General features: G+C 39.8%; 1 protein-coding gene across 1 annotated transcript; it reads left to right on the top strand.

Annotated features, from left to right (window-relative positions):
• The first annotated feature begins 5,530 nt into the window (after nucleotides 1-5,530).
• Nucleotides 5,531-20,260, top strand: GMFB (glia maturation factor beta). The gene is made up of 7 exons (XM_058566952.1): nucleotides 5,531-5,638; nucleotides 10,440-10,536; nucleotides 12,177-12,226; nucleotides 12,912-12,961; nucleotides 13,469-13,551; nucleotides 14,598-14,671; nucleotides 16,570-20,260. Exons 1-7 carry the CDS (start codon nucleotides 5,636-5,638, stop codon nucleotides 16,639-16,641), a joined length of 429 nt encoding a protein of 142 aa, XP_058422935.1. The 5' UTR covers nucleotides 5,531-5,635; the 3' UTR covers nucleotides 16,642-20,260.
• The last annotated feature ends 2,334 nt before the right edge of the window (nucleotides 20,261-22,594 follow it).

Raw genomic sequence — 22,594 nt, 5'->3', positions numbered from 1 at the left:
TGCAAGACACCTGTGAGTCCTCAACAAGGTGAAGCAGGTGTCGTCCGGCCTTTCGTGCCAGCGGGCCAGCCACACTGCTGCCCTCCAGGGTTGCAGCCATTTACCGCTTGCCGTAAAGCCCTCATGCGCTATGACCTCTTAGCTCTGCTGGGTCACCACCATCTCCAATTTTACTTCCTGAGGGAATGTAGGAATGTGTAGGTTCTCCCACGTGTCACCCGCAGGCCACTGAGAACCAGTAATTAAGTCAGTATACCAAATGAAGCCAACTTTGCCATTGAACACTGTTGCTCCTGAGTCATGTTCGAGGTGGTGCAGAACCAAATGCAAGGCCTCTCCTCCTTTCTTAGAGGGAAAGTGGTCTACCAGTTCCAATCTTTTCAGGTTCTCCAGTACCGCACCTATTTGCATGCTTTCCTACAACCCCCGCCTGCCCCATTCTGAGACTGAAGCCAGCACAGGTTGGGTATGACTGCCTGCTGCACTCACTCGAGCCCCTCCTTCCCATGCTCCCCCAGATCAGAAGGGAAAGATTTTCCCTCCTTCCCAGTTGGCAGTTCCTTTCCTTATGTCGTAGCCTCAGTTTCTCTACCGTACAGTGTATATTAAATGCCACTTTTAATTTTGCCCAGGTCTGCATTTTGAAATGTCAACAGAACTTAAAAATTTTATAAAACCTTTCTCTCTTATTAATGTCTGGCTTTTTCAAGACTACTGTGTTTCTTGGGATTCAAAAATCCTATTTTGGTAGTCAAAAGCTGCTTGCTTTCTTTTGTGTTCCTGACATCACAGTTCTCTTTATCCTTTGAGGCTGATAGCGTCTTTTGGATGACCAAGGAGAAAGTCTCATTAGAGAAATGCAAAAAATATTGACGTGGGTTTTTTGTTGGTTTTTTTTTTTGGTGAGGAAGATTAGCCCTGAGCTAACATCCGTTGTCAATTCTCCTCTTTTTGCTGAGAAAGCTTGGCACTAAGCTAACATCTGTGCCCATCTTCCTCTATTTTATGTGGGACACTTGCCACAGCGTGGTTTTGATAAGTGGTGTGTAGGTCTGCACCCAGGATCCGAACCTGTAAACCCTGGGCCGCTGAAGTGGAGAGTGCAAACTTAACCACTATGCTACCTGGCTGGCCCCTGCCATGTTTTTAAAAATTATCTCCCTTATATATTTTTCTTGGAGCTGCCAACTCTTTCATTAATTTTACGTCCCCTTCCTGTATCCCACATTGTTTCCTGGAAGGGCAAATTTATCTCTATTTTGAAGACACCAATAGGACTATAATAAGCATCATAACTTGGAGTTTCAAACTTTGAAACAATCACTGCACAACAGAATTGAATGAATGTGCAATTTGGGTATGATCCAATAGATCACAGGAATTGTGAACAATCTTTTAGTACCTCGGCAGAACCTCACAGCTTAACCCTTTGTAGCCCATTGAACTTCCAAGTCCCTCTAGTAGAACACTCTCGTGGTCTTAGATGTTGGGCTTCTGTCATCTATATATACTAAATGGCAGGAGGCTACTTGAAGGTGCTCCAACTGAGTGGACACTAATGATTAATGTAGTACTTAGTTTGTGGCCCCAAGACATTCATCTACAAAGTGGTTCTCAAGTGGAGGTGAGTCCCACCCCTACACCTTCCCACCCCCACCCTGGCAACGTTTGACAATGTCTAGACACATTTTTGGTTGTCACAACTGTGGAGGTGCTACTGGCCTCTAAAGGGTAGAGCCCAGGGATGCTGCTGAACACCCTTCGATGCACAGCACAGCTGACCCACAACAGAGAATTGTCCGACTCCAAAAGTCAATATAGCTGAAGCCAAGAAACCCTGATACAGAAAATTCTAATGGCACTGGGCACTTCTCACCAAATCACTTTTTCCACGTTGGTCCAGCCCATGTCTTCCCTGATTACTGCAATAGCCTCCTAAATGGTTTCCTTACTTCTGCCCCCTGCCCCCCACAGTCAATTCCTCTTTGTTTTTTTTTTGTACTTTTTAAATTTTTAATTTACACACATTAAAATCATCATGTCTGGGGTATAGTTCTATGAGTTTTAATAAATGTATAGAAGTCATAGAACATCATCACAATCAAGATACAGCTCAGTTTTCAAGTCTTCACTATGCTCTTTGGGTTTGTCCCTCGCATGAGCCACTCGGGGGTTAATCTGAGTCCTGGCAGTGGTTTAGATTGTAGTTGAGTTCTCAAAGTCTTTGCTCTGCTTCTGTGGGTGTGTTCTGCAAAGGTGTAGTTGGGTATGTGCCAGTGTCAGTTCCAGTCTCTCCCCTTCAGGATTTCCCCTACACCCTCTGGCTCCCAGAGGCCCCTTTTCCCTGTTCATCTGAAAGATGGGGATCTCTCAGAGGATTAGCCCTCCACACTGCCATGCAGTTCTGTGTGCCTGAGCCTGTCCTCCAGGTGAGGTGACAAGAAAAAGGGAGAGAAAAAAATAACTGGGATACCTCCTTCAATCTTTGCATAACAGGGTCACCTTTTCCAAATTCCTTTATGCAGAAAGATGGATTTTTCTCTCAGGGTTTTAGGGACCTGTGCCTCTGCCCTGCTCTGACTGTGCCAACGTGATTGGTGTTGCCCTCAGGGCAGGGCTAGGAGAGAAAAAAGGAAAAGGGGGAGATTCCTTCCCTGCTCTCCTGTTCCCAGGGGCCCCTCTCCCTATACCCTGGCTGGAAGAAAGAGCTTCTCTTGGAGGCTCTGCTGGCCCTGCTTCCCTGATTCAGCCTGCTCTCCTGTCAGGCAGTAAAGGAGGAAAAAGACCTAGAAAACTCACCAGCGCCATACTAGTCATTCTTCAAGTTTTGACTTCCTGCCGTGCAAGGGCTAAAATTAAGGTCTACTATTATGTGCTGCCTGGACCTCTGGTGAAATTGGGAATGACCTAACTGCAGGTTCCTCTCCCTACTCTGCTGCCACGGACAAAGTCTCACCTTATCAAGGGCACCAGGCAGAGTGCCTGCTTATCCATGAGTAGCTGGTTTCAGTTCCCTGCCAGCCTGTGGAATTATTCAAATAAGCCAATCGTATCCTCCTGCAGGAACCAGGGGACACCCTCTCAATACTACAAAGCCTGCCTCCCACAGCCTCTGGTTGTTCCCTCTGTTCCCAATTACAACCCTAATGTGGCTCTGCCTGGCCTTTGGTGTCCTCTTCCCCACAGCTGTGAGTATATGTGACCTATAAGCTGCTGTCAATCTTACCTGTCCAGTGTTGGGTGGGATCAGCCATCCCAATCATTTACAAGGCCATACAGGATCCAGCCCTTCAGCCCCTCTGTGATTTCATCTACAGCTCACCTCAGCTCATCCACTCCAGTCATTTGACTGCTTTTTTGTCCCCCGAAACACCATGCATGCCTCAGGGCTTTTGCAGTGCTGTTGCCTCTGTATGAGGTGTTCTTCCAGATATCCACATGGCTAATCCCCACAGCTTCAAATCTTTGTTCAGACATGACCTTCCTAGTGAGGACTAAGACAACTACCCTATTTTAAATCACAAATCTCTCATCCTCTGCACTCGCAATCTCCTTTTTCCTATTCTTTCCTCTAGCACTAAGCACTTTCTAACAAACAATATGGTTTACTAATTTACTATGCTTATTGTCCTCCCTGTTAGAATGTTGGTTCCAGGATGGTAGGGATTTTACTCTGTTTTGGATCTTAGCACCCAGGACAGAGCCATACACAACTGGCCCTCAGTAACTCTTTGTTGAATGAATACATGTGTGGGAATATGTAACTAATACAAACATACTTTAGCAAGGCTGCTAACACAGAGGATGGAGGACTTAGAAAAATTCAGGCCAGAAAAGATTATTAAACTCTGATCTTTCCTCGATATTTAATTAGAGTACTCCTTTCCTATCGACTCTGATCATCTCTTGATGTCAAATGCTTCCCTGAGATAAAACACATTTCAGTGACTTCAACATAGCTCAGTATTGATAGGTTCTTGAGTTTTTTTAATAGGGCCTAGCCAGGCAGAAAATTGCTGGAAGACATTCTGGAACTTTTCTCTTCCCCAGAATAACCCAAGCCGGAATGGCATTCCTAAACCTCATTTAAAATAGATGTACGTTTTTTTTTCTGGTTAAAAACATATTCTATAGACTGAGTTCAAATGAAATTTCTGTACATAGTCTTTATATTCATTTTATACCTCCCATATAATAAAATAAATCACATTTTCATCAGTGTCCTTTCTTGTCAGTACGCCACTCTGCCCAACCTCTCTTTGGCCTAATATGAGGCCAGCTCATTTCCTAGCCAATAACATTTGGGAAACATTAAAAGAACAGAATGAAAGGGAAAACTATGTATTTACTGTTGATCAGGTGTGATGTCATGTAGCTAAATGTTCATTTTCTCACCTTTTTCTCTAATTCTTCCCATAGAGGGAGAGAGGAGATGGGAAAAGATGGGGGTAGGGGGACAATCTATGCTAAAATCAAACATAATTGCTCATGGCGCAGTAACAATCATTTTCTCTCTCACCATTTATTACCAGGTACTTTTTTCAAACTTACCAGTTCCCTTCTCATAGTAAAAACTACTGTGGGAGCAGATCACTATGAGAATATAGTTGAGCTGTGGAATTTCTTATAGCTAATACCTTTTTTAACTTATGAGAAAACATAGGTATTGTATCAAATTGGTTTATATATTTTGAACCCTAATTTAATGTTATTAACATGCTAACAATTCGTTAAATTTAAACATTAAATACAAACTTTAAAAATTCTAATTCAGTCTAATACTACTGAAGAAGAATGGCAGTGGGAGCATGATCTGGAATTTTCTTTTTCTTCGGTTCTTTCACTCATTCAGCAAATATTAATTGAGCACCTATTGTGGACCAGGCACATGCTAGCAGATGGGGATAAGCTGTAAACACCATGAGATCCTGCCTCAGGCAGCTTCTTTTATTGAAGGCACCTATATGAATTCTAGAGTTCAAACTTTACGTCTTGCAAACCCCTTTCCTCCCCGCATTGAAAAGTAAACTTGCTCCAATAAGTCTGCACCTCCTACAGAAACTTCTTAATAATGCGTGATTAGGCAGTGGCTCATGAGAGCATTCAGCTGAACATCAATCATCATCCAATCACACATCGTAAACAAACACCATCGAGAAAAGAAATGTATTAATCAAGTCCTGGAAGGCGGCGGGGGTCGGGGTGGGCTTCTGGTGACGGTGGGAGGAAAGGCAGGGGTGCCTACGTTTGAGGAGCAAATTTGGAAGGTAGGCTGCGGCCAAATTTACACATTTACCAATGAAATCATTGACTTAATCATGTCCCAATGAAACTGCTCTCAGTGCTTGAGGAAAGTTAAAAGGAAGCAAGAACTCGCTTGAATTTTAAGAGTGCATTTTGCCACGGTTGCCCACTCCTAGTCAGACAGAGCGCCCCCCAGAGGCTACAGGCAGGCGCTCGCGTTCCGGCTAAGTTTGAGCCGCGCCTCCCGCCGTCCGCCGTCACGTGCCGGCGCCGCGGCGCGGAGGTCGGCGGGGGCGGCTCTGCCAGGCGCCGGGCAGGAAGGGAGGCGCCGCCGTGCCATTCTTAAAGGGGTCAGCGGGAAGGCGAGAGGCAGCCGACGGCCGGAAGGAAAATGGTGAGCTGCCGCCCGGGAGGGCGGGGGCCAGAGGGCTGGGCCCGCCCGCCGGGCTTTCCTGGTTGCCGGAGCCGGCCGGTGGCGGCAGCGCGTGGGGTGGGTCGGCGGCCGCTTCCGGTGCTCACAGCCAGATTCGGCCTCTGCCCCCCGCCTACGGGCGGCATGCGGGGTTCACCCGCCCAGCGGGCTCTGGACGAGGGTGCGGCCCGTGTGGGTGCGTGTCCTCGCCGGGCCTTCTGGATGGAGTTTCCAGCTTCGGAGCGAAGCGTCGGAGGGGCGGCGGGCCTGGCGAACGGAGGGCTTCCCCAGACGCCGGATTCTCTGCCAGGGCCCGGGCCAGGCCCGAGGGGCCGGCAGACGCCCAGCATCTTCCGCCTGCTGGCCTCTGCGGGGAGCCCTCCAATTCTGACTCTGCTCTCTCGACCTGCCCTTAGCTTCTCCTTGCCCGGCCTGCCTCTAGGGATGTTTCCTTATCCTTGCTTGCTTCGAGTTATGGCAGTTGGAAACCTTTTGACCCAAGGCTTTGGCGCTTCGCCTTGAAATGACGGTCAAAAGCATTAGTTTTGCTTGGTCTGGGGGCTATGGCTTCCGTTGTCGTATGGGTTGGACCCCACGCTCAAAAATAAAGTGGAGAATTAAATCAATTCCCCAAGAAGGATCTTCTAGATCTTTCCCATAGGGGTTTTTAATATACTCGTTTCTCTAATTAGAAACAAACAAAACACAACCCCCACCCCACACTGTCCTATCTCTAACTTCCCATTCATTTCTTAACCCACCTCCATCGAATAGATCTTGTCATGGTCACTAAATCTAAGCGCCCGGCTTCAATTCTCATCTTTCCTGACCTTTCAGCTGCATTCCGGGGTGGTGACCACTCTTTCCTTTTTGAAGCATTCTCTTTGCTCATGCTTCCTCCTTGGCTTCTGGGAATGCAGAACTCTTGGTTTCCCTCTTCCTCCCGTTGGTCCATCTGTGTCCCACGCAGACTCGTTTCCTTCCGTGGACATCACATGTAGGATTTCTAAACTCCATCCTAATCCTTCGTTTTCCATTCCATATTCTCTCCCCATCCTTTCTTACCTACACTCATACCTTCAGTTACCACCTGCCTGTATGCAGATAACTTGTGAATTTGAAGACCTTGCTTCTGAGATCCAGTTCAGATCTGTATATTCTACCACTTAGTTAACATCCCCTGGGAAGCTTTTCTTCACTTGGGTGCCTCAAGCTGTCTCAGTTTGTCCAAAATAGAACTCATGCTCTTTCCTCTGAAAGTTGGTCTTCCTCGGCGTTCCTTAACTCAGCGAAAGGCAGCACCATTTAGTCTCTTACACAGTTGAAAAGCCTAAGAGTCATGTTGGTAACTCTTTTTCCTAACCCCCTACCCCTCTCCCAGTATCTAGTCTGTCACCAGCTCCTTTGTAGTGATTAAGGGAGTGGGCTGGAGGTCAGGCTGCCTAGTTTGAATCCTGGCTCCACTGGTTGCATAACTTTGAGGAAGATAACTTCTCTAAGCCTTAGTTTATTGCAAAATGGGGATAATAATAGTATCCCTCTCATGCGATTGTTTAGAGCATAAAGGGCAATCTGTGTAAAGGACATAGCACAGTGTTTCTCTCATAGTGTTTAGTACATGTTAACTATTACTGGCAGGGTTCACCTACTTCTCTTTATTTTCATCACCCTGTCTAAGCTACTTCTCATATCTCACCTGGGCTAGTGTTGCCAGTTAACTAGTCTTGCTCTATTCGTCCTGTTTCTCCGCACGTTTGCAGTGTGCAAATCTAATCATGTTTGCCATCAGCACCCTGTTTAAAACTTTAGTGGCTTCTCTTTGCTCATAGGCTAGAGATTAAAATACTTAACATACGTTGTTGGCCCAGAGGCGTAGTGGTTAAGTTTGCATGTTCTGCTTCCGCCGCCCAGGGTTCACAGGTTTGGATCCTGGTCGTGGACATGCTCACAGCTCATCAGGCCATGCTAAAGTGGCGTCCCATGTAGAAGAATTAGAAGGACCTACAACTAGGATATACAACTATGTACTGGGGCTTTGGGGAGAAAAAAGAAACACAAAAAAAGAGGAAGGTTGGCAACAGATGTTAGCTCAGAGCCAATCTTCCTCAAAACAAACTAACAAAAAAACTTTATGACCCCCTGGGCCCTATGTGGTCTAGCCCGTGCTGTCCTCCTCTTGTACCATGTTCTTGCTTATTCTCGGTGCTGAGTCACACTGACCTATCATTCTCTTGGATGTGCCATGCTCACTTGAATCAAAGGGTCTTTGCACAGGCAGTTTTGGCTCTTCAGATGCCTTTACCAGGGACTATTCCTGTGACTATGCTGTGCTTCACTAGTCATAAGTTCTCATAGCATCCTGTGTCTCTTTCCTAGCGCTTATCACAGGTACAAGTGTACAATTTTTGCCTGATCCTTTTTTTTTTTTAAAGATTTTATTTATTTATTTTTTCCCCCCAAAGCCCCAGTAGATAGTTGTATGTCATAGATGCACATCCTTCTAGTTGCTATACGTGGGACGCGGCCTCAGCATGGCCAGAGAAGCGGTGCGTGGGTGCGCGCCCAGGATCCGAACCAGGGCCGCCAGCAGCGGAGCGCGCGCACCCAACCGCTAAGCCACGGGGCCAGCCCTGCCTGATCCTTTTGATATAGGTCTGTTCTCTACTGTAAGTTCCCTGAGCACAGGCCCATATTTATTTATTTGTTTATTTTATCTGATTATATCTTTGGCACTTAGCATGGTGGTGGCGCACATTAAACGTTCCTTGTATGGATATACCAATAAATGAACAGTTGAGTTCAACTCCACTTAACTTTGTGTGTTAACATTTACCATATAGAGTTGGTTTCAGGGCATTATGCTCATTTTTAAGTGTTTCTGCTAACAGTAAACAATTAGAATTGGCTGAGCCTGAGTCCTTTTTCTTGTAGGGGGTAGTTTTTGGCTTTATTATGGTATGGGGAGGAGTGAAAACGCAAAAAGAGAGCTAGATAAATTAAATCACAGCATATTCGTCGCTTAGTTTCTGGTCCTTAGAATGTCAGGATTGCACAAACAGCTCTGGGTATCAGAGCTGGAAGATAAGACTTGCATGGTAGGTCTTTGCCTAAACAGAAATCTAAAATATTTATTAGTTTCACTAATAGGTTCTACCTTTGGTCAAAGAGACAATGGAAATTCTAGTTTTCTAACTTCTATATCTTTCTTAAAAGAGGAAAAAAAAAAAGGACTGAGGTTGAATATTACCTTCAGGATGCTCCATATGACTTAGCACCTCTTTTTTTTAAAGACAACTAAGAGAATGGATGTACATGACTCCTACAGAAGGCTTATTTATTGAATAGTACCTATTGGTGGCATGTATTTTCTAATTGCATAATAACATATACTGTGGTATCACACCTTATATATTATCAGTGTTCTGAATTTAAAGGACCATTTAAAACTGATAGCCATTTCCCACTTTAATGTATACTGTCATTTACCCAGCATAGGATCAAAAAAGCAGGCTTTCATTAAATTTTTATTTTAACTTAAAATCGGAAGCCTTAATCCTTTTGGGTTGTAATGAGACATATGTATTAGCATTGGTCTCAGAACTGTTCTAATTTTCTTGAAAAAGGAGGGGGAAACCTGTATATGAAAAGAGACCAAAGTATGTGAACCTTGTTTGGAACCTGACTCAGTCAAACCAACTGTAAAAATAAATAAATGAAACAGTGAGGAAAATTTGAACTCTATTTGAATATTTGAGACTGGAATTGTTAGTTTTTTTAAGTGAGATGTTATTGTCCTTATATTTTTAATGGCACGTACTGTCATTTTAATGATACATACTAAAATATTTGTAGTTGAAATGATTTCTGGCTTATGTTGTGTGACAATCCCAGGGGGCAGTATTGAGGGTGTTAGGTGAAATAAAATTGGCTGTGTTGATATAGTGGTGAAGCTGAGTGATAGATGCATAGGGTTTCACTATACTATTCTCTACATTTGTATGTGTTTAAAGTTTTACACATTGAAAAAAGAAAAAAAAAGATTTCCGTCCTGTTGCTTCCAATCGGTAATACATTTGCACCACTAAACAAAGAGTGATTTTGATCATTTCCTTGCCAGATTTCTGGGGAAGAGTCTCTAATACTTTTTCATAATTTGTAAAAGGTTCTTTTAGTTTTTATATTTGTTTTATATGGTTTTGCTTTCATAATTCTTAATAGCTCCTTTTTTTTTAATCCCCATAGTCGTTTAATTGATATAAAATGTTAGTGGTCTTTATTCTTTGGTTTATTTTTCATACTTTTGTTTATTTGTACTTTTTTTCATAGTTATGAGACCCAAACATGAACCAAGGTCTTATTAACTCTAAGTACAATAAGATAATTCTTCTGTTCTTCCTGCATAGTGCAAAAATATTGTACTATCTAGCAGCAGACAGTGATCCTTGACTTTTCTCATATCCTTCCTTTCTTCTCCAGTTCTGATGAAATTGCGCTTTATTGTGTGTCTGATTTCTTTGAAATATTTATTAGCCAAAGAGGAAGTTAAAGTCTACCCCACATATAAGATGAACAAATGTGTATAATTAAACAGTGTAGATACAAAGCTTGGTAGATTTAAAAGCTCTTTAAGTGTTCGTGTGTTTCATGTTAATACTCGCATATAATTGTGACATTTGTAGATGTCAGTATACTGTTCTAAAGGTGTTAGGTTTTATCACTTTAACATGTACATATATTGAAGTCATGGCATTTTATACATGATTTCTTTTATTTTCTTTTCTAGAGTGAGTCTTTGGTGGTTTGTGATGTTGCTGAAGATTTAGTAGAAAAGCTGAGAAAGTTTCGTTTTCGCAAAGAAACAAACAATGCTGCCATTATAAGTAAGCTAAATGTGATTTGCTCAGTTATGTGGTCTTAGTTTATTTTTATCTTATAGCTACATTGAATAAACTTTGGAACCTTTAGAAAGTAATTTTCCTCCTCCTGTGTTAACTCCCCCTTTAGGTCACTTGAAAATAAGTAACAACTGGGGCCGGCCGAGTGGCGTAATGGTTAAGTTTGTGGGCTCTGCTTCGGCGGCCTGGGGTTTGCAGGTTCGGATACCAGGCATGGACCTGTGCACCGCTTATCAAGCCATGCTGTGGCAGGTGTCCCACATATAAAGTAGAGGAAGATGCACACAGATGTTAGCCCAGGGCCAGTCTTCCTCAGCAAAAAGAGGAGGATTGGCAACAGACGTTAGCTCAGGGCTAGTCTTCCTCACACACACACACAAATAATAACAACTAATATCACAGAACAAAGGTGGAGTATACTACCTTCCCCATAGTCTTTCTCTCAGCTGCCCTCACAGCTCTGGAGAAGACAGTCGTCTTTGTCGTTGGTAGTGACCCATCCACCTCCATCCTTTAACTTCTCAGGGGATTAAAGATAGCCTGGCCATTCATCCTCAAACAAAAACCTTTGCCTACATCTGAAATGGTAAATAAAGTTCAGCGTTGTGTTCAAATGATTTGGGTTCTTATTTCAACTCGAGACTTGAACTCTAGTTTCATGGAGAGTACTTTTTAAGTGTTACTTCTGACAGTGGAAAGAATGATTTGCATGTTGCTTCTTCCCCTGTGAGTTGTATCTGATGTTCTGCAGATTTCTTTTATATTCGTAGGTGATATTTAATATGTGGGTAGTGATTTAGAAAGATGAAGGAAGGGTGAGGGGGTGAAAATATCAACCTATAGACTATGCGTAACAGAGATGCATCTGGTAGGCGTGAATTAATGAGGTGGTGACAACTTATGGTGACTTCTGGTTCTATTACAATTAAATACTACAGTGTAGACATACAGTTCTTAAAAGTGAAAATGTGTGTCGGTGCCATTTTGTCACAGAAGGCGAATCACAGGATTTATTATGAAATTAGTGCAAAACCAAAAATGGCCAACTTTTCAGAGTAATGGAAAAGAATAGAGGCATCAGTTATCTAAACATATTTAGATTTGGCTTTGGATTATGTTACATGTATTTGGATATAGATATCACTGCTATTTGGTAATTCACTTTCTCAGAATAATCATACTGTACCATGAAATCCGGGCTCTGGAGAAACTGGGACTCTGGTGGCGGTTGTTCTATCCTGACCCCTGGTCCACTTTTCCCGTGCAGTTCTAACCATGTTACATAGACCAGTCTCAATCAGTCACCCTTTCAGACTACTATCATTATCTGAGAAGTTACATTTGAGTTACAAAGTTCTTCATTTTCACAGTAAATGTAAGGAGTTGACATAAAGTTCTAAATAGCACATTAGATGCTAGGAATTGTGGGTAAAAGCTTTTAAATGCTGATTGAGTGAAAAGCAAAGCTAGCTAATAGAACATAAACTAGAGCTGCGAATGAGTTTTATGCTTGTGTTTCTGATGTTTTAATTTTGGATGCCATAAAAAGAGCTGAGACTCTGTGGGTTGGGTAGATCAAGGTCATGTTAGAATCACAGTTTACTCAGACTATCTTTTTATTGTAGTGAAGATTGATAAGGATAAACGCCTGGTGGTACTGGATGAAGAGCTTGAGGTTTGTTTGATCAGCTAAATACAATTTTATAGTTAAGCAATTATTTTTGCCCAAGATGCTGTATTAGTTACATGTACTTCTAAAATGAGTTCTGAACCTTTAAATACTTGCTCATTGTGCATGAAACAGGTGTGCTGATTATTGCATAATACACTGTCTTGCTAATTTAATCACCTTCTTTAAATAATTAATGAAATCCAGTGTAATAAGTGGTAGAAGTTAGGGTTATATGTCCAGTAAAAGCTGAATCAGCTTTATAACTTGCTTCTAAATTGCTTGGTCAGTAATTAAAAACTAAAACCCTATAACCTAAGTATTTAGTTTGTCAAATTAAGTAACTAATTTAGAGTGAAAAGAAATTAACTTTTTTCCTCGAAATCAGACATGGTTTCCTCTGAGGGGGTTGGCTTATTTCAGTTAGTATTTCTTGACATTTGGAACACGAGCAGAAAGTACTGGGCCTCTCAGCCCCACATTTAGTTACTAAACAGAACTAAGCTGAGTGGGCTTTCATTGGGTTGGGGGTTTAGTAACCTCAGCTTACATACAATTTAGTAAAATAAAACTTTATGTTGTGGTGTACAGTTATGAGTTTAGACCCGTTACTAGAATGGGTGCTCGGTATATCTCTTGAGGATTTATGAGCAAGAAAATGTTTAAAAGCTGTTTTTCTTTATGGTGCCAGGGCATTTCACCAGATGAACTTAAAGATGAATTACCTGAACGACAACCTCGATATCCTTTTCTTAGTGCTTCAAAAAGATTTGTTTTCTTTAGTGGTCAGAATTTTATTTATGAAACTTTGTTCATTTGTTGAACTTGTAAAAGACATTTTATAAAATTTTCTTCTACACCATGATCACAACCAAATTAAAATAAGTATGCACATATTGGACTAAGAAAATTGAAAGCTGATGTATTAGTGGGATGAATTATTTCCTTTTTAAAAAATTCTTTTCATTATGTGTTTACAATAAAAATTGAGAAAGAGAAAAAATCCATATTAAATCCCTACTTTTAATAAATTTATTTTTGAGAAATAATATGATTTTATGACTTAGCTTTGGGGCCCATTTGTAAATTTGTGGAAAGACAATGAATAATGAAAGTGTGACCTAAATGGATAGGTTAGAAATTTACCACTCACTAACTCTCCACGTGTGTGTTTTCTTTCAGAACTTTGTTGGTAAGTACTCGTCTCAAATAGAGAAGTAATTTTAGTTTCTTTAACTTGAGAAAAACCTTCATTGTGTATAGTTACAAATATCAACATGATGATGGAAGAGTTTCATATCCTCTGTGCTTTATTTTCTCCAGTCCTGTTGGTAAGTGAATTTCTTTAAATAGTGCAAATTTGGTTCTGATCTAATTAATTAAGCCATTTTTACACTAGACAAATTTTATACTTGTTTTAAGGATGAAAAGTGTCAAATAAACCTAAATTGAGGTGTATGTGCACACGCCTGCACAGGCGAAGGCATCCCTAGAAATAAGTTCTTATAAAGCACTGTCTCTTAGAATTTACTTATTTTCTTAGGATAAATCCCTGAAAGTGTAATTGTTAGGTCAGATCCTACACACATTTTAAGGAATTTGAAATGTAATGACATTTTAAAATATCAAAAGTACATTTTCTTGTATATTTTAATTTTGTTTATAAGTATGTGAACTTTGTGTATAATCATGATTTATATTTGTGTTTATCTTTAAAATAGTAGTTACCAATGATATGCCTATAATCTTGAGAATTGTCCCAGAGTAGCGTACATTGGGTATTAAAATGGCTTATTGCTATTTCAGGTATCTGTCATCAGAACTCCCACTACCACCACCGTTTAAGCCCACAATCAAGTCTCTACTCACTGGGCTCTTCTCTAAACTTTATTGTTTGTTATCATTTGCTCAGCAATTAAAATATACTGTGGTATATTTTTATATATACCAGTTAATGTGTAAGCAGACTGTAACTTTTTTTCAAGGAAGATCTCCCCACCCCACTGACTTACCATCCCAAACCTTGTATGTGATAGGCATCCATAAAATTGATCTTGATATTTAATGTCAGAATTAAGATAATGCTGAGAAGTTTTTAAGTGTTTGCAAGGCTCTAAAAGTCAAGATCTACAGAGGTCTAGATTCATTTATTTTTGCTGACCTAAGGCTTATTTGCTTATAATTTAACAATATCTCTTTGTGCAGGCAGTATGCAATAGAAGACTCAAAATACAGTCCCCACACATTAAGACTGAAGTTTCTGTAAACTCGATAGCATAGGAAATCCTAAATGTGTCATTTTTTAAAAGTAAATAGTGCAAATCCATCACTTTTTCAAAATCTAAGTCTCATTTCTACGTTAATCTCTCTCTTCCAGGATGTAAGCCTGAACAACAAATGATGTATGCTGGGAGTAAGAATAAGCTAGTGCAAACAGCTGAACTAACCAAGGTGGTATTTATATTTGACTTGCTTGTTGAGATGATATTTTCCCTTAGTATATAGAGCGATGGCTAAAATAATCTGCAGAGTTAAGTATTTTTTATGCAGTTGAAAGTTATTCAGAGCAGTAAGTTAGTCAAAGCTTTTCATTAGTTGGAAATAGAATGATAGAAGTCTTTAACCAAAAGTGTGCTTTTTGATTGAGAATTATGTTGATTAGAAGAATTCTCAAGAATGTAGGCAGCTTTAGAAAAGCCATTGTAACTATTTGATCTATTGAGAGTTCTTCTTCCATACGTGATTGCTTTTTTTTTTTTTTGAGGAAGATTGGCCCTGAGCTAACATCTGTTGCCAATCTTCCTCTTTTTATTTTTTTCTCCCCAAAGGCCCAGTACAAAGTTGTATATCCTAGTTGTAGATTCTTCTAGTTCTTCTATGTGGGAAGCCGCCTCAGCATGGCTTGATGAGCGGTGAGTAGGTCTGTGCCCAGGATCCGGCAAACCCTGGGCCGCTGAAGTGGAATGCTTGAACTTAACCGCTACACCACTGGGCCAGGCCCCATGGTGTGATTTCTGATAAAAGTCAGCATTGAAGCTTCTGTGAGCCCTTTACCACAGGCTAGATGAACCATATTCTGTGCAGGAATTCCATATTATGCAGTTAACTGAATTTTTCCAGTTATCTAAAATTAAGTTAAGAATACTTTTTAGTATTAGCTTTATTAAGCGAGAACATTCTGTCTTATATGAGACCCTTGCTTTAGGATTTAACATGTCCCCATTGTTTTATGGCATTTTTGAAGGTTAAAGGTAAGAAGGGTACTTGCTCTCATACTATTTAACGTCCACATATTAATTTGAGTTGAAAAAGTATATAAATTTAAGGTTTTGAAATAGAATATTACATTACTGAAATGGTATCAAATAATACTTCCTTTCAGGTTTTATTTTAAGGACAGCATCGATGTTTTCCCGATGGGTGCTTATTTATCAACCCAGGGGATGTCTTTAAGTGCACTCTGCTTTTTCCCTTTAGCGCGTAGGATTGTCATTGACACCACCAACTTATGTAGACACTACTTTTTCTCGTTTGTACCATAAGAATACCCTGGAGTTGCTCTCAGGGTTTGGGTGGTTAAGAATAACTTCTGTTAACAGCCCTGTGTCTGTTCTACTCCTGGGCGCTCCTAAAGTGCTGGAATTAAGGCTTTACAACTTACAAGTTACTTCTACAAATAATCCAGTTGAATCCTCATCACAACCCTGTGAGGTTGATGGTGGCATTGGTGGCATTCTTATTCTGTAGGTGGGAAAACTGAGGTTCAGAGGATGAACGACATGCCCGGTGTTGCATAATAGTAAATGACAGAGCTAGGATTCAAACTCACATCTCGCCTCCAATCTCATCCTTTCTGCTGTATTACATTTTCTCTCTATAGCCATTATACTTGATGGGCCTGTGTGTGTGTGCAGATTCTTACTGGAGATTTGTGGCTGTGGACCTCTAGTCCATCCTTACCAAACAACCTACAGCTGATATTTTCTCCAATTATGGAGGACCAGTGTACTTCTAGTTCCTAACTAACTGTATTGATTTTAGTTGTGTATATTTGGGGTGTCTCTTTTAATGGGTAAGATTTACAGAACTGCTCTTTTAGAATGTTTGTAGATTTGTGCTTTTAAGAGAGTTTTGCTTTAATGCCATCCTGATTGTTAAACTTTGGAAACTGAGTACCTAACATTTAAAAAAAAGTCAAGTACCTTCCAAAAGGTATATCTGATTTACACAGATAAGTCATGACCAATATGAAAGGAAGGAGAATTTGGCATTTAATACTCAAATGTATAATTTGTTTGATTTTTTTTTTTTGAGAGTATCAGAGTATGACCTAAGTTTTTTTTCTTAAGGTATTTGAAATAAGAAATACCGAAGACCTAACTGAAGAATGGTTACGTGAGAAACTTGGATTTTTCCACTAATGTGAACTTCTGTGTTTCTAAAGTATTTATGTATTAACCTGACTGTACTGGAACCAGACATAAATACTTATTTATGCCTAAAAATGCACTGTTACTTACAGTTTGTTTCCTGCAGTAAAGAAAAATAATTCATTTTTGTTTGAACAAAGAGGAAATCATCTTCATAGTAATGAAACTTTGTAAAATGTTTCCTTATATTTGTATTTGTTAGGTGGACTGCTTCTCTCCAGGGACTTTTTGCACTCTTGTGACTAATTTCTATAACTTATGGTTCAGAATTTGTTACTATTTACAGACACCATTGGAAAGTGAGTATTAGATTGTGATAGACAACAGTTGCCTCCTTTTGACAAATATTGGATATTAGCAGTTCATATATGAAAATAGCATATTATCACTTGTCAAATATTTGAAATTAATTTGGGTAAAAGACTTGAGTAACCCAATTTTGAGCCAGGAATAATAATTTACCCTAGTGAAACCTGCGTTACAAGTACATTTGTCATCAATTCCATGCCTTCTTTGGTTTCCTATATCTTTTTAATCATGTCCAAAAACTTCGTTCATCAGTTGCTCATTCTTAAGATCTGGGAGTTAGATTTTATAATAAAAAAACTATTAGGTTTTCTTATTATGGAAAGTAGCATCTTAGTCTTAGAAATTGATGGATTGTAACTAATCAAGGGCTTCATTCCGGGTGTGTCATTTGTAGATAGTTTTGAATCTAGGTTAATAACACTTTTATTTATAAAGCACCTCTTAATATTGTCCTGTGAACACTAATTATTTTATATGTGTTAATACTGTGCCTTTGATTTATTAGCTTTAAAGTTAGTTTAAGACTACACTGCCAGTATTCCAGATTTGGTTAAATTAACACTTTTGTAAAAGGTCCAAGTAAAATTATTTTCTAATGTGCGTATCTGAAATTTGTAATAAAACCAACATCATATTTTTAAGATTCCAACTATCTGCTTGCATTGGTGAATATATGGCAGTTGAGAGTTATAATTTTGGGTATATTTGTGATTAGTTTTATGCTATAGAAAAAATTACTTAATTTAAAACGTTGGCCATAGTTAATAACATTAATAACATAATAGAAATGGCATCTTATATCCTAAATTTCAGAAGATATTCTAAACTGGACACCTATCTTATTAGATGATGGCATCCGTGGCATAAAGCAAGGATTCTAATATATAGTGTACTTTAAAACATATGACTAACTGTTTAACGTTAATTTAACAAGAGGTCTTGAGACTCTAAAGAGTAACCAGTGTGGTGAGTGAATTCTTATATTAAGAATATCTTAGTCATTTCAGAACTAGCAAAGGCATTTTTTTTTATCTTGGCATTCATATGTTCGTTGCATTTTTTTGAGATTTTTGTGCCAACTCTAATGAAGAGTTACAGATAGTTGGAATTTTCACAATATTGAATAGAGCATCTGTTCTCAACAGAGTTTTGCTTCACTAATCTAGAAAACAGGAAGCAATAGGAAATTTGTTGGAGATGAGAAGTGCTAGCTCGGGTATTTGTTTTGGTTAATGAATGAGAAGGATGCTTTATTCTAATTTCCAGAAAGAGAAAAAACTTCACCCAGGAAGTTTAAGAATTAAATAGCTATTTTGATATTGAAGAATAATGCTTATAATTCTGCAGAAATGGAAATGTCATCTAAGTGAATGGAGAGTGTTTTTAATGTTTTTGAATGAAGGAAATGGGATTTTATTTCACCTGGTTCGCAGCAATAAGAGCAACTAGTGCTGCAAGAATGTGCTTTTTAATGAGCTTCCTTCCTTCCTTTTGTCTTGCATGTTTTAGGTTTGTTTTTTCTTTTAATTTGAAAGTCCTCCATACTGTCAGATAATAATGACCTCCATATACAAACCTCTTAGTTCCCCTGTTCACTAACAGGGGCAGAGGCCTCTGATAAACCATGCTTTTTGGAGCTTGTCTGATCCTTCTCAATAACATGTATTTTGCAAGACAATAGATTGAGGTTAGGAGATCAGAACTTTTCTCTACTCCCTGTCCTATAGGGAGATTTACAAATCACATGCTCTAGACTGCTCTCAGACTTTTATGTAAAACTACCTTTCTTCTAACCAAATTTTGCATTGTTCTTTTCAAGTACATTTCCTATTTGATCTCTTTTTCTGCCTTCTCTGAGATAGTAACTCCAGATTTAATAATTCCAGTTTTACATTCCATATCTTTCTGGTGCAACCATTTCCATTCAGCCTTAAATCTTAATCTTTTCTTTTTGGCAGCAGCTTTTTTCCTGGGAACCTCCTTCATGGTCTTCTAAGTCAGCTTAGTTCTGAAATGGTTAGCCTTGCGTAAGTTCTGTATAGCATTTAATGTTGTCAAAATAGAACCAACTAGTAGTCACAGCATATTTTAGTACGGTTTTTGTGGCAACGTAAATAACGTGAAGAAAACTGTTCTCAGGTCACTGTGCTGGAATTCCAAAATGTCAGAGTTTTGAATAGTATTCACTTTGTTCTGGTATTGAAGCAATTATGTTAGGAAAAAAGTTGGTTGACTGACTGTTTTTGTTTAATTGACTTCTGAAATAAATGTTCAAATTGTCTATTTCTAAAGTTTACTAAATGCCTACTGCAGTTAAACATACTCTTGTTTAAGAGGGCGTTGCTAAATTTTTTATTGTCATTACTAAATAATCTTTGTAGCAAAATGTCTGTCAGCTCTTTTCTCTCGTTTTATCTCCTATTTTCAGGAGTCAAACGTAGCCATAAATTGTATCCTGGTCTGACGGTTTAACTAAAAATTTCCAGTCAGAGGAGTTTATTGCCAAATTAAATTTGGCTGTCTTTATTCCTCACCCATATAGATAGTAAAGAAGGCATACTTAAAAAAATGTTTGCATTGCTTTAAAACCTGAGCAATGTCTTTGATCTCTAATGTGGACTAGTGATGAACAGATGTTTTAATAAGATTTTAAATGCTGATATTTGGTGGAAGTAGAGAGTTAACTCCTGTTAATTCAGATGTTCTCGGTATGGTTGCTTTCCCTATTTGTTCAATATGCTGATAATACTGGAATCTACAGAATTTGAGCCTTTACAACTTATGTGAAGAAATGTCTCAAACATTTCTGGACAAATCTTATTTTGTATTTCTGGAAGAATGTAAATCCTCTAGGTCACTTAATACCAATGGTCCCAAGTTGAATATTCTTGAGAAATTTGTTTTCTATTATGCCATTGGACATTTCAAATCAGTGATCATGTTCTTGTAATATTTAAAACAACTACATTAAGGTTGTGATGGGAACTGTGTTTTCTTGCTTTTTGGAATATAGTGCATACATATATATTTACTTGAATATTGTTTGAGATCACTAACATGCCAGGGCAGTTCCCACTGATTTAGATGGTCCAATATAATCTCATTCAGGAGGCTTGAAACATTAATGATTTAGTCTTGTGAATTTTAACAGTTCCCTGTCATTTAACAAAATCAACAACTGGCACAACTTCGTAAGCTGTGGTTTCAGTCTCTGCTAGTTCATATTGCATGTTTATTTTGGACAGTCTTCTGTTAAGCATGGTGCTTGTACTGGTTTAAATAAAATGTTAACATGAAAGGACTTCTAGATTTTCATTTTTTGCTCACCTCCTCTCCCCTTTGGAGTTACTATTACCTGCCTGGCTCAATTGTGGCATTTGTGTGAGCCGCACAGATTCAGCAGTTTACTTTATCTGGAAAAACCGAGAGGCAAAATAAACAGGAATCACTTGGCAATATAGGCTTGGGGCAGGGAGAATATGATGAGATTATAAAAATTTCTACAACTTGGTCCAGTGCTAAAATGATTCGTTTCTAGAAGCAGAAGATATTATTTCAAATGCTGAACCCTTGCTCTCAAAGGGAAGACTAGAAGAGGGGCTGTGTACTTCCTAAGAAATCAAATTGAAGATTGTTTTACTGAATATAGTTTATTGCTGTTTATTAAACATCAATTGAAGGCCCAGACTGCCATTATAGACTGTTCTCCATGGTGTGTGGTTCATAGGTATCTGTTGAATCAATACAAATCACCAATACTTACATAGTTTTTAGAGTTTACCATACACTTCTTGTGACTGAATATGTAGTAGGAGCCACAAATTGTTTTTGGTTGTGAAAGTAGTAGTTTATGCCTTCCTATCTTCAAGAATCTCACAAGGAGAATTGGCCAAAGTGTGGAAACATGTCTTCCTTATGTCTCAAGTTTGGCCATTTAGCTACTCAGCCAGCTCCTAAATTTTTTCACCTTCGTCTTTTTGTCCCTTGCACTTTTCAGCAGCAAAAAGCATTTGTAACCCCTTAACCTCACAGCATGGGCCCACTCTCATTTGCCTGAGGGCATACCCGGAGTGAATATTGTATCCTTGTACAGTATATTTTTAGCTATGTTGGGGAGCTAGGTAAAGATATTCTTGCTGAGCATCTGGGAGTTTTCACACAGTTCTCTTATCCTTTACTTGAGATTGGCCCCTAGACTACATGAAAGCTCCCTACTGAGGTAAACATTTCCCATTATAGAAAAGAAAAAGCAGAGTGCTTAGGTTGCGTCCAAAAGCCGCCTTGTAGTGCCTGGACAAAGGAGGGGGAAGGTGTGTGTGTGTCACTGTCACTATTACCTATGCAATTAAGTACGGATTCTCTTACTCTGGAATTGAAGGTCCATGTGGTATTTTGGCCCATTCCTTACCTGTAATGGACAGCCAAGCCCAAATGAGCCACAGCCCTTTGTTAGGTAGAAATGCCTCAGCCCCTCCTCCTTGCTGCAGGGGCAAGCTGTTAGGCAACCAAGATTTGTCCCACAAGGCTGTACCTTCCTGTCCTCAGCCTCCTCCCCATCCTTAATACACATAGGATCTCCAGCCCCCACTGGCTGAACCCAAGGGCAGCCAGCCTGTATGACGTTGCCTGATTGGTGCCAAAGAGTGAGCTGGGCCGATGTTTTTCCCAGAGTACCCTTTTGGTACTCTGTAGTTCAATTCCTGACAGTGGGAAAATGATCTCATTCTCTTGGGATGAGGCAGTTAGCAGTGGGAGCTGAACCTGCAAGAATGCCATTGGATGGAGACGAGGCCACGTGCACTCTACAGAGCAGGAGGAAAGAAAATGCCAGCTGGGGTAGTGTAGAACGAAGCAGGCATGGGGAGAGTAGCTGAATCATGTGAAAGATAGAGCCCCAAATTGAAGAGCCATGCTCCTGCCTTGTAGGTTTCTAGAGCTTCCTTTGATCCATGGCTACTCTTCAGAGCCCCATCTTTGTGAGGCCCGGTTGGTCAGCTTTTTCTGGGTGCCTCTGCCCATCTGTCCTTACCAGAAACCCTCCCTTATTTATTTATTTATTTTTTTGATTTTTATTGATATTTTAATGGTTTCTAACATTGTGAAATTTTGGGTTGTACATTTTTGTTTGTCCATCACCCCATATATGACTCCCTTCACCCCTTGTGCCCACCCCCCACCCCCACTTCCCGGGTAACCACAGTCCAGTTTTCTCTGTCCATGTGTTGGTTTATATTCCACATATGAGTGAGATCATACAGTGTTTGTCTTTCTCTTTCTGGCTTATTTCACTTAACATAATACGCTCCAGGCCCATCCATGTTGTTGCAAATGGGACGATTTTGTCTTTTTTTATGGCTGAGTAGTATTCCATTGTATATTTATATACCACATTTTCTTAATCCAGTCGTCAGTCGAGGGACACTTAGGTTGCTTCCACTTCTTGGCTATGGTGAATAATGCTGCAATGAACATAGGGGTGCATAAGCCTCTTTGGATTGTTGATTTCAGGTGCGTTGGATAGAGTCCCAGTAGTGGGATTGCTGGATCATAGGGCATCTCTATTTTTAATTCTTTGAGGAATCTCCATACCGTTTTCCATAGAGGCTGCACCAATTTGCATTCCCACCAGCTGTGT

This window comes from Diceros bicornis, chromosome 24, assembly GCF_020826845.1.
Source record: "Diceros bicornis minor isolate mBicDic1 chromosome 24, mDicBic1.mat.cur, whole genome shotgun sequence".
Lineage (NCBI taxonomy): Eukaryota > Metazoa > Chordata > Mammalia > Perissodactyla > Rhinocerotidae > Diceros > Diceros bicornis.
This window is presented reverse-complemented; position numbering and strand designations above follow the sequence as displayed.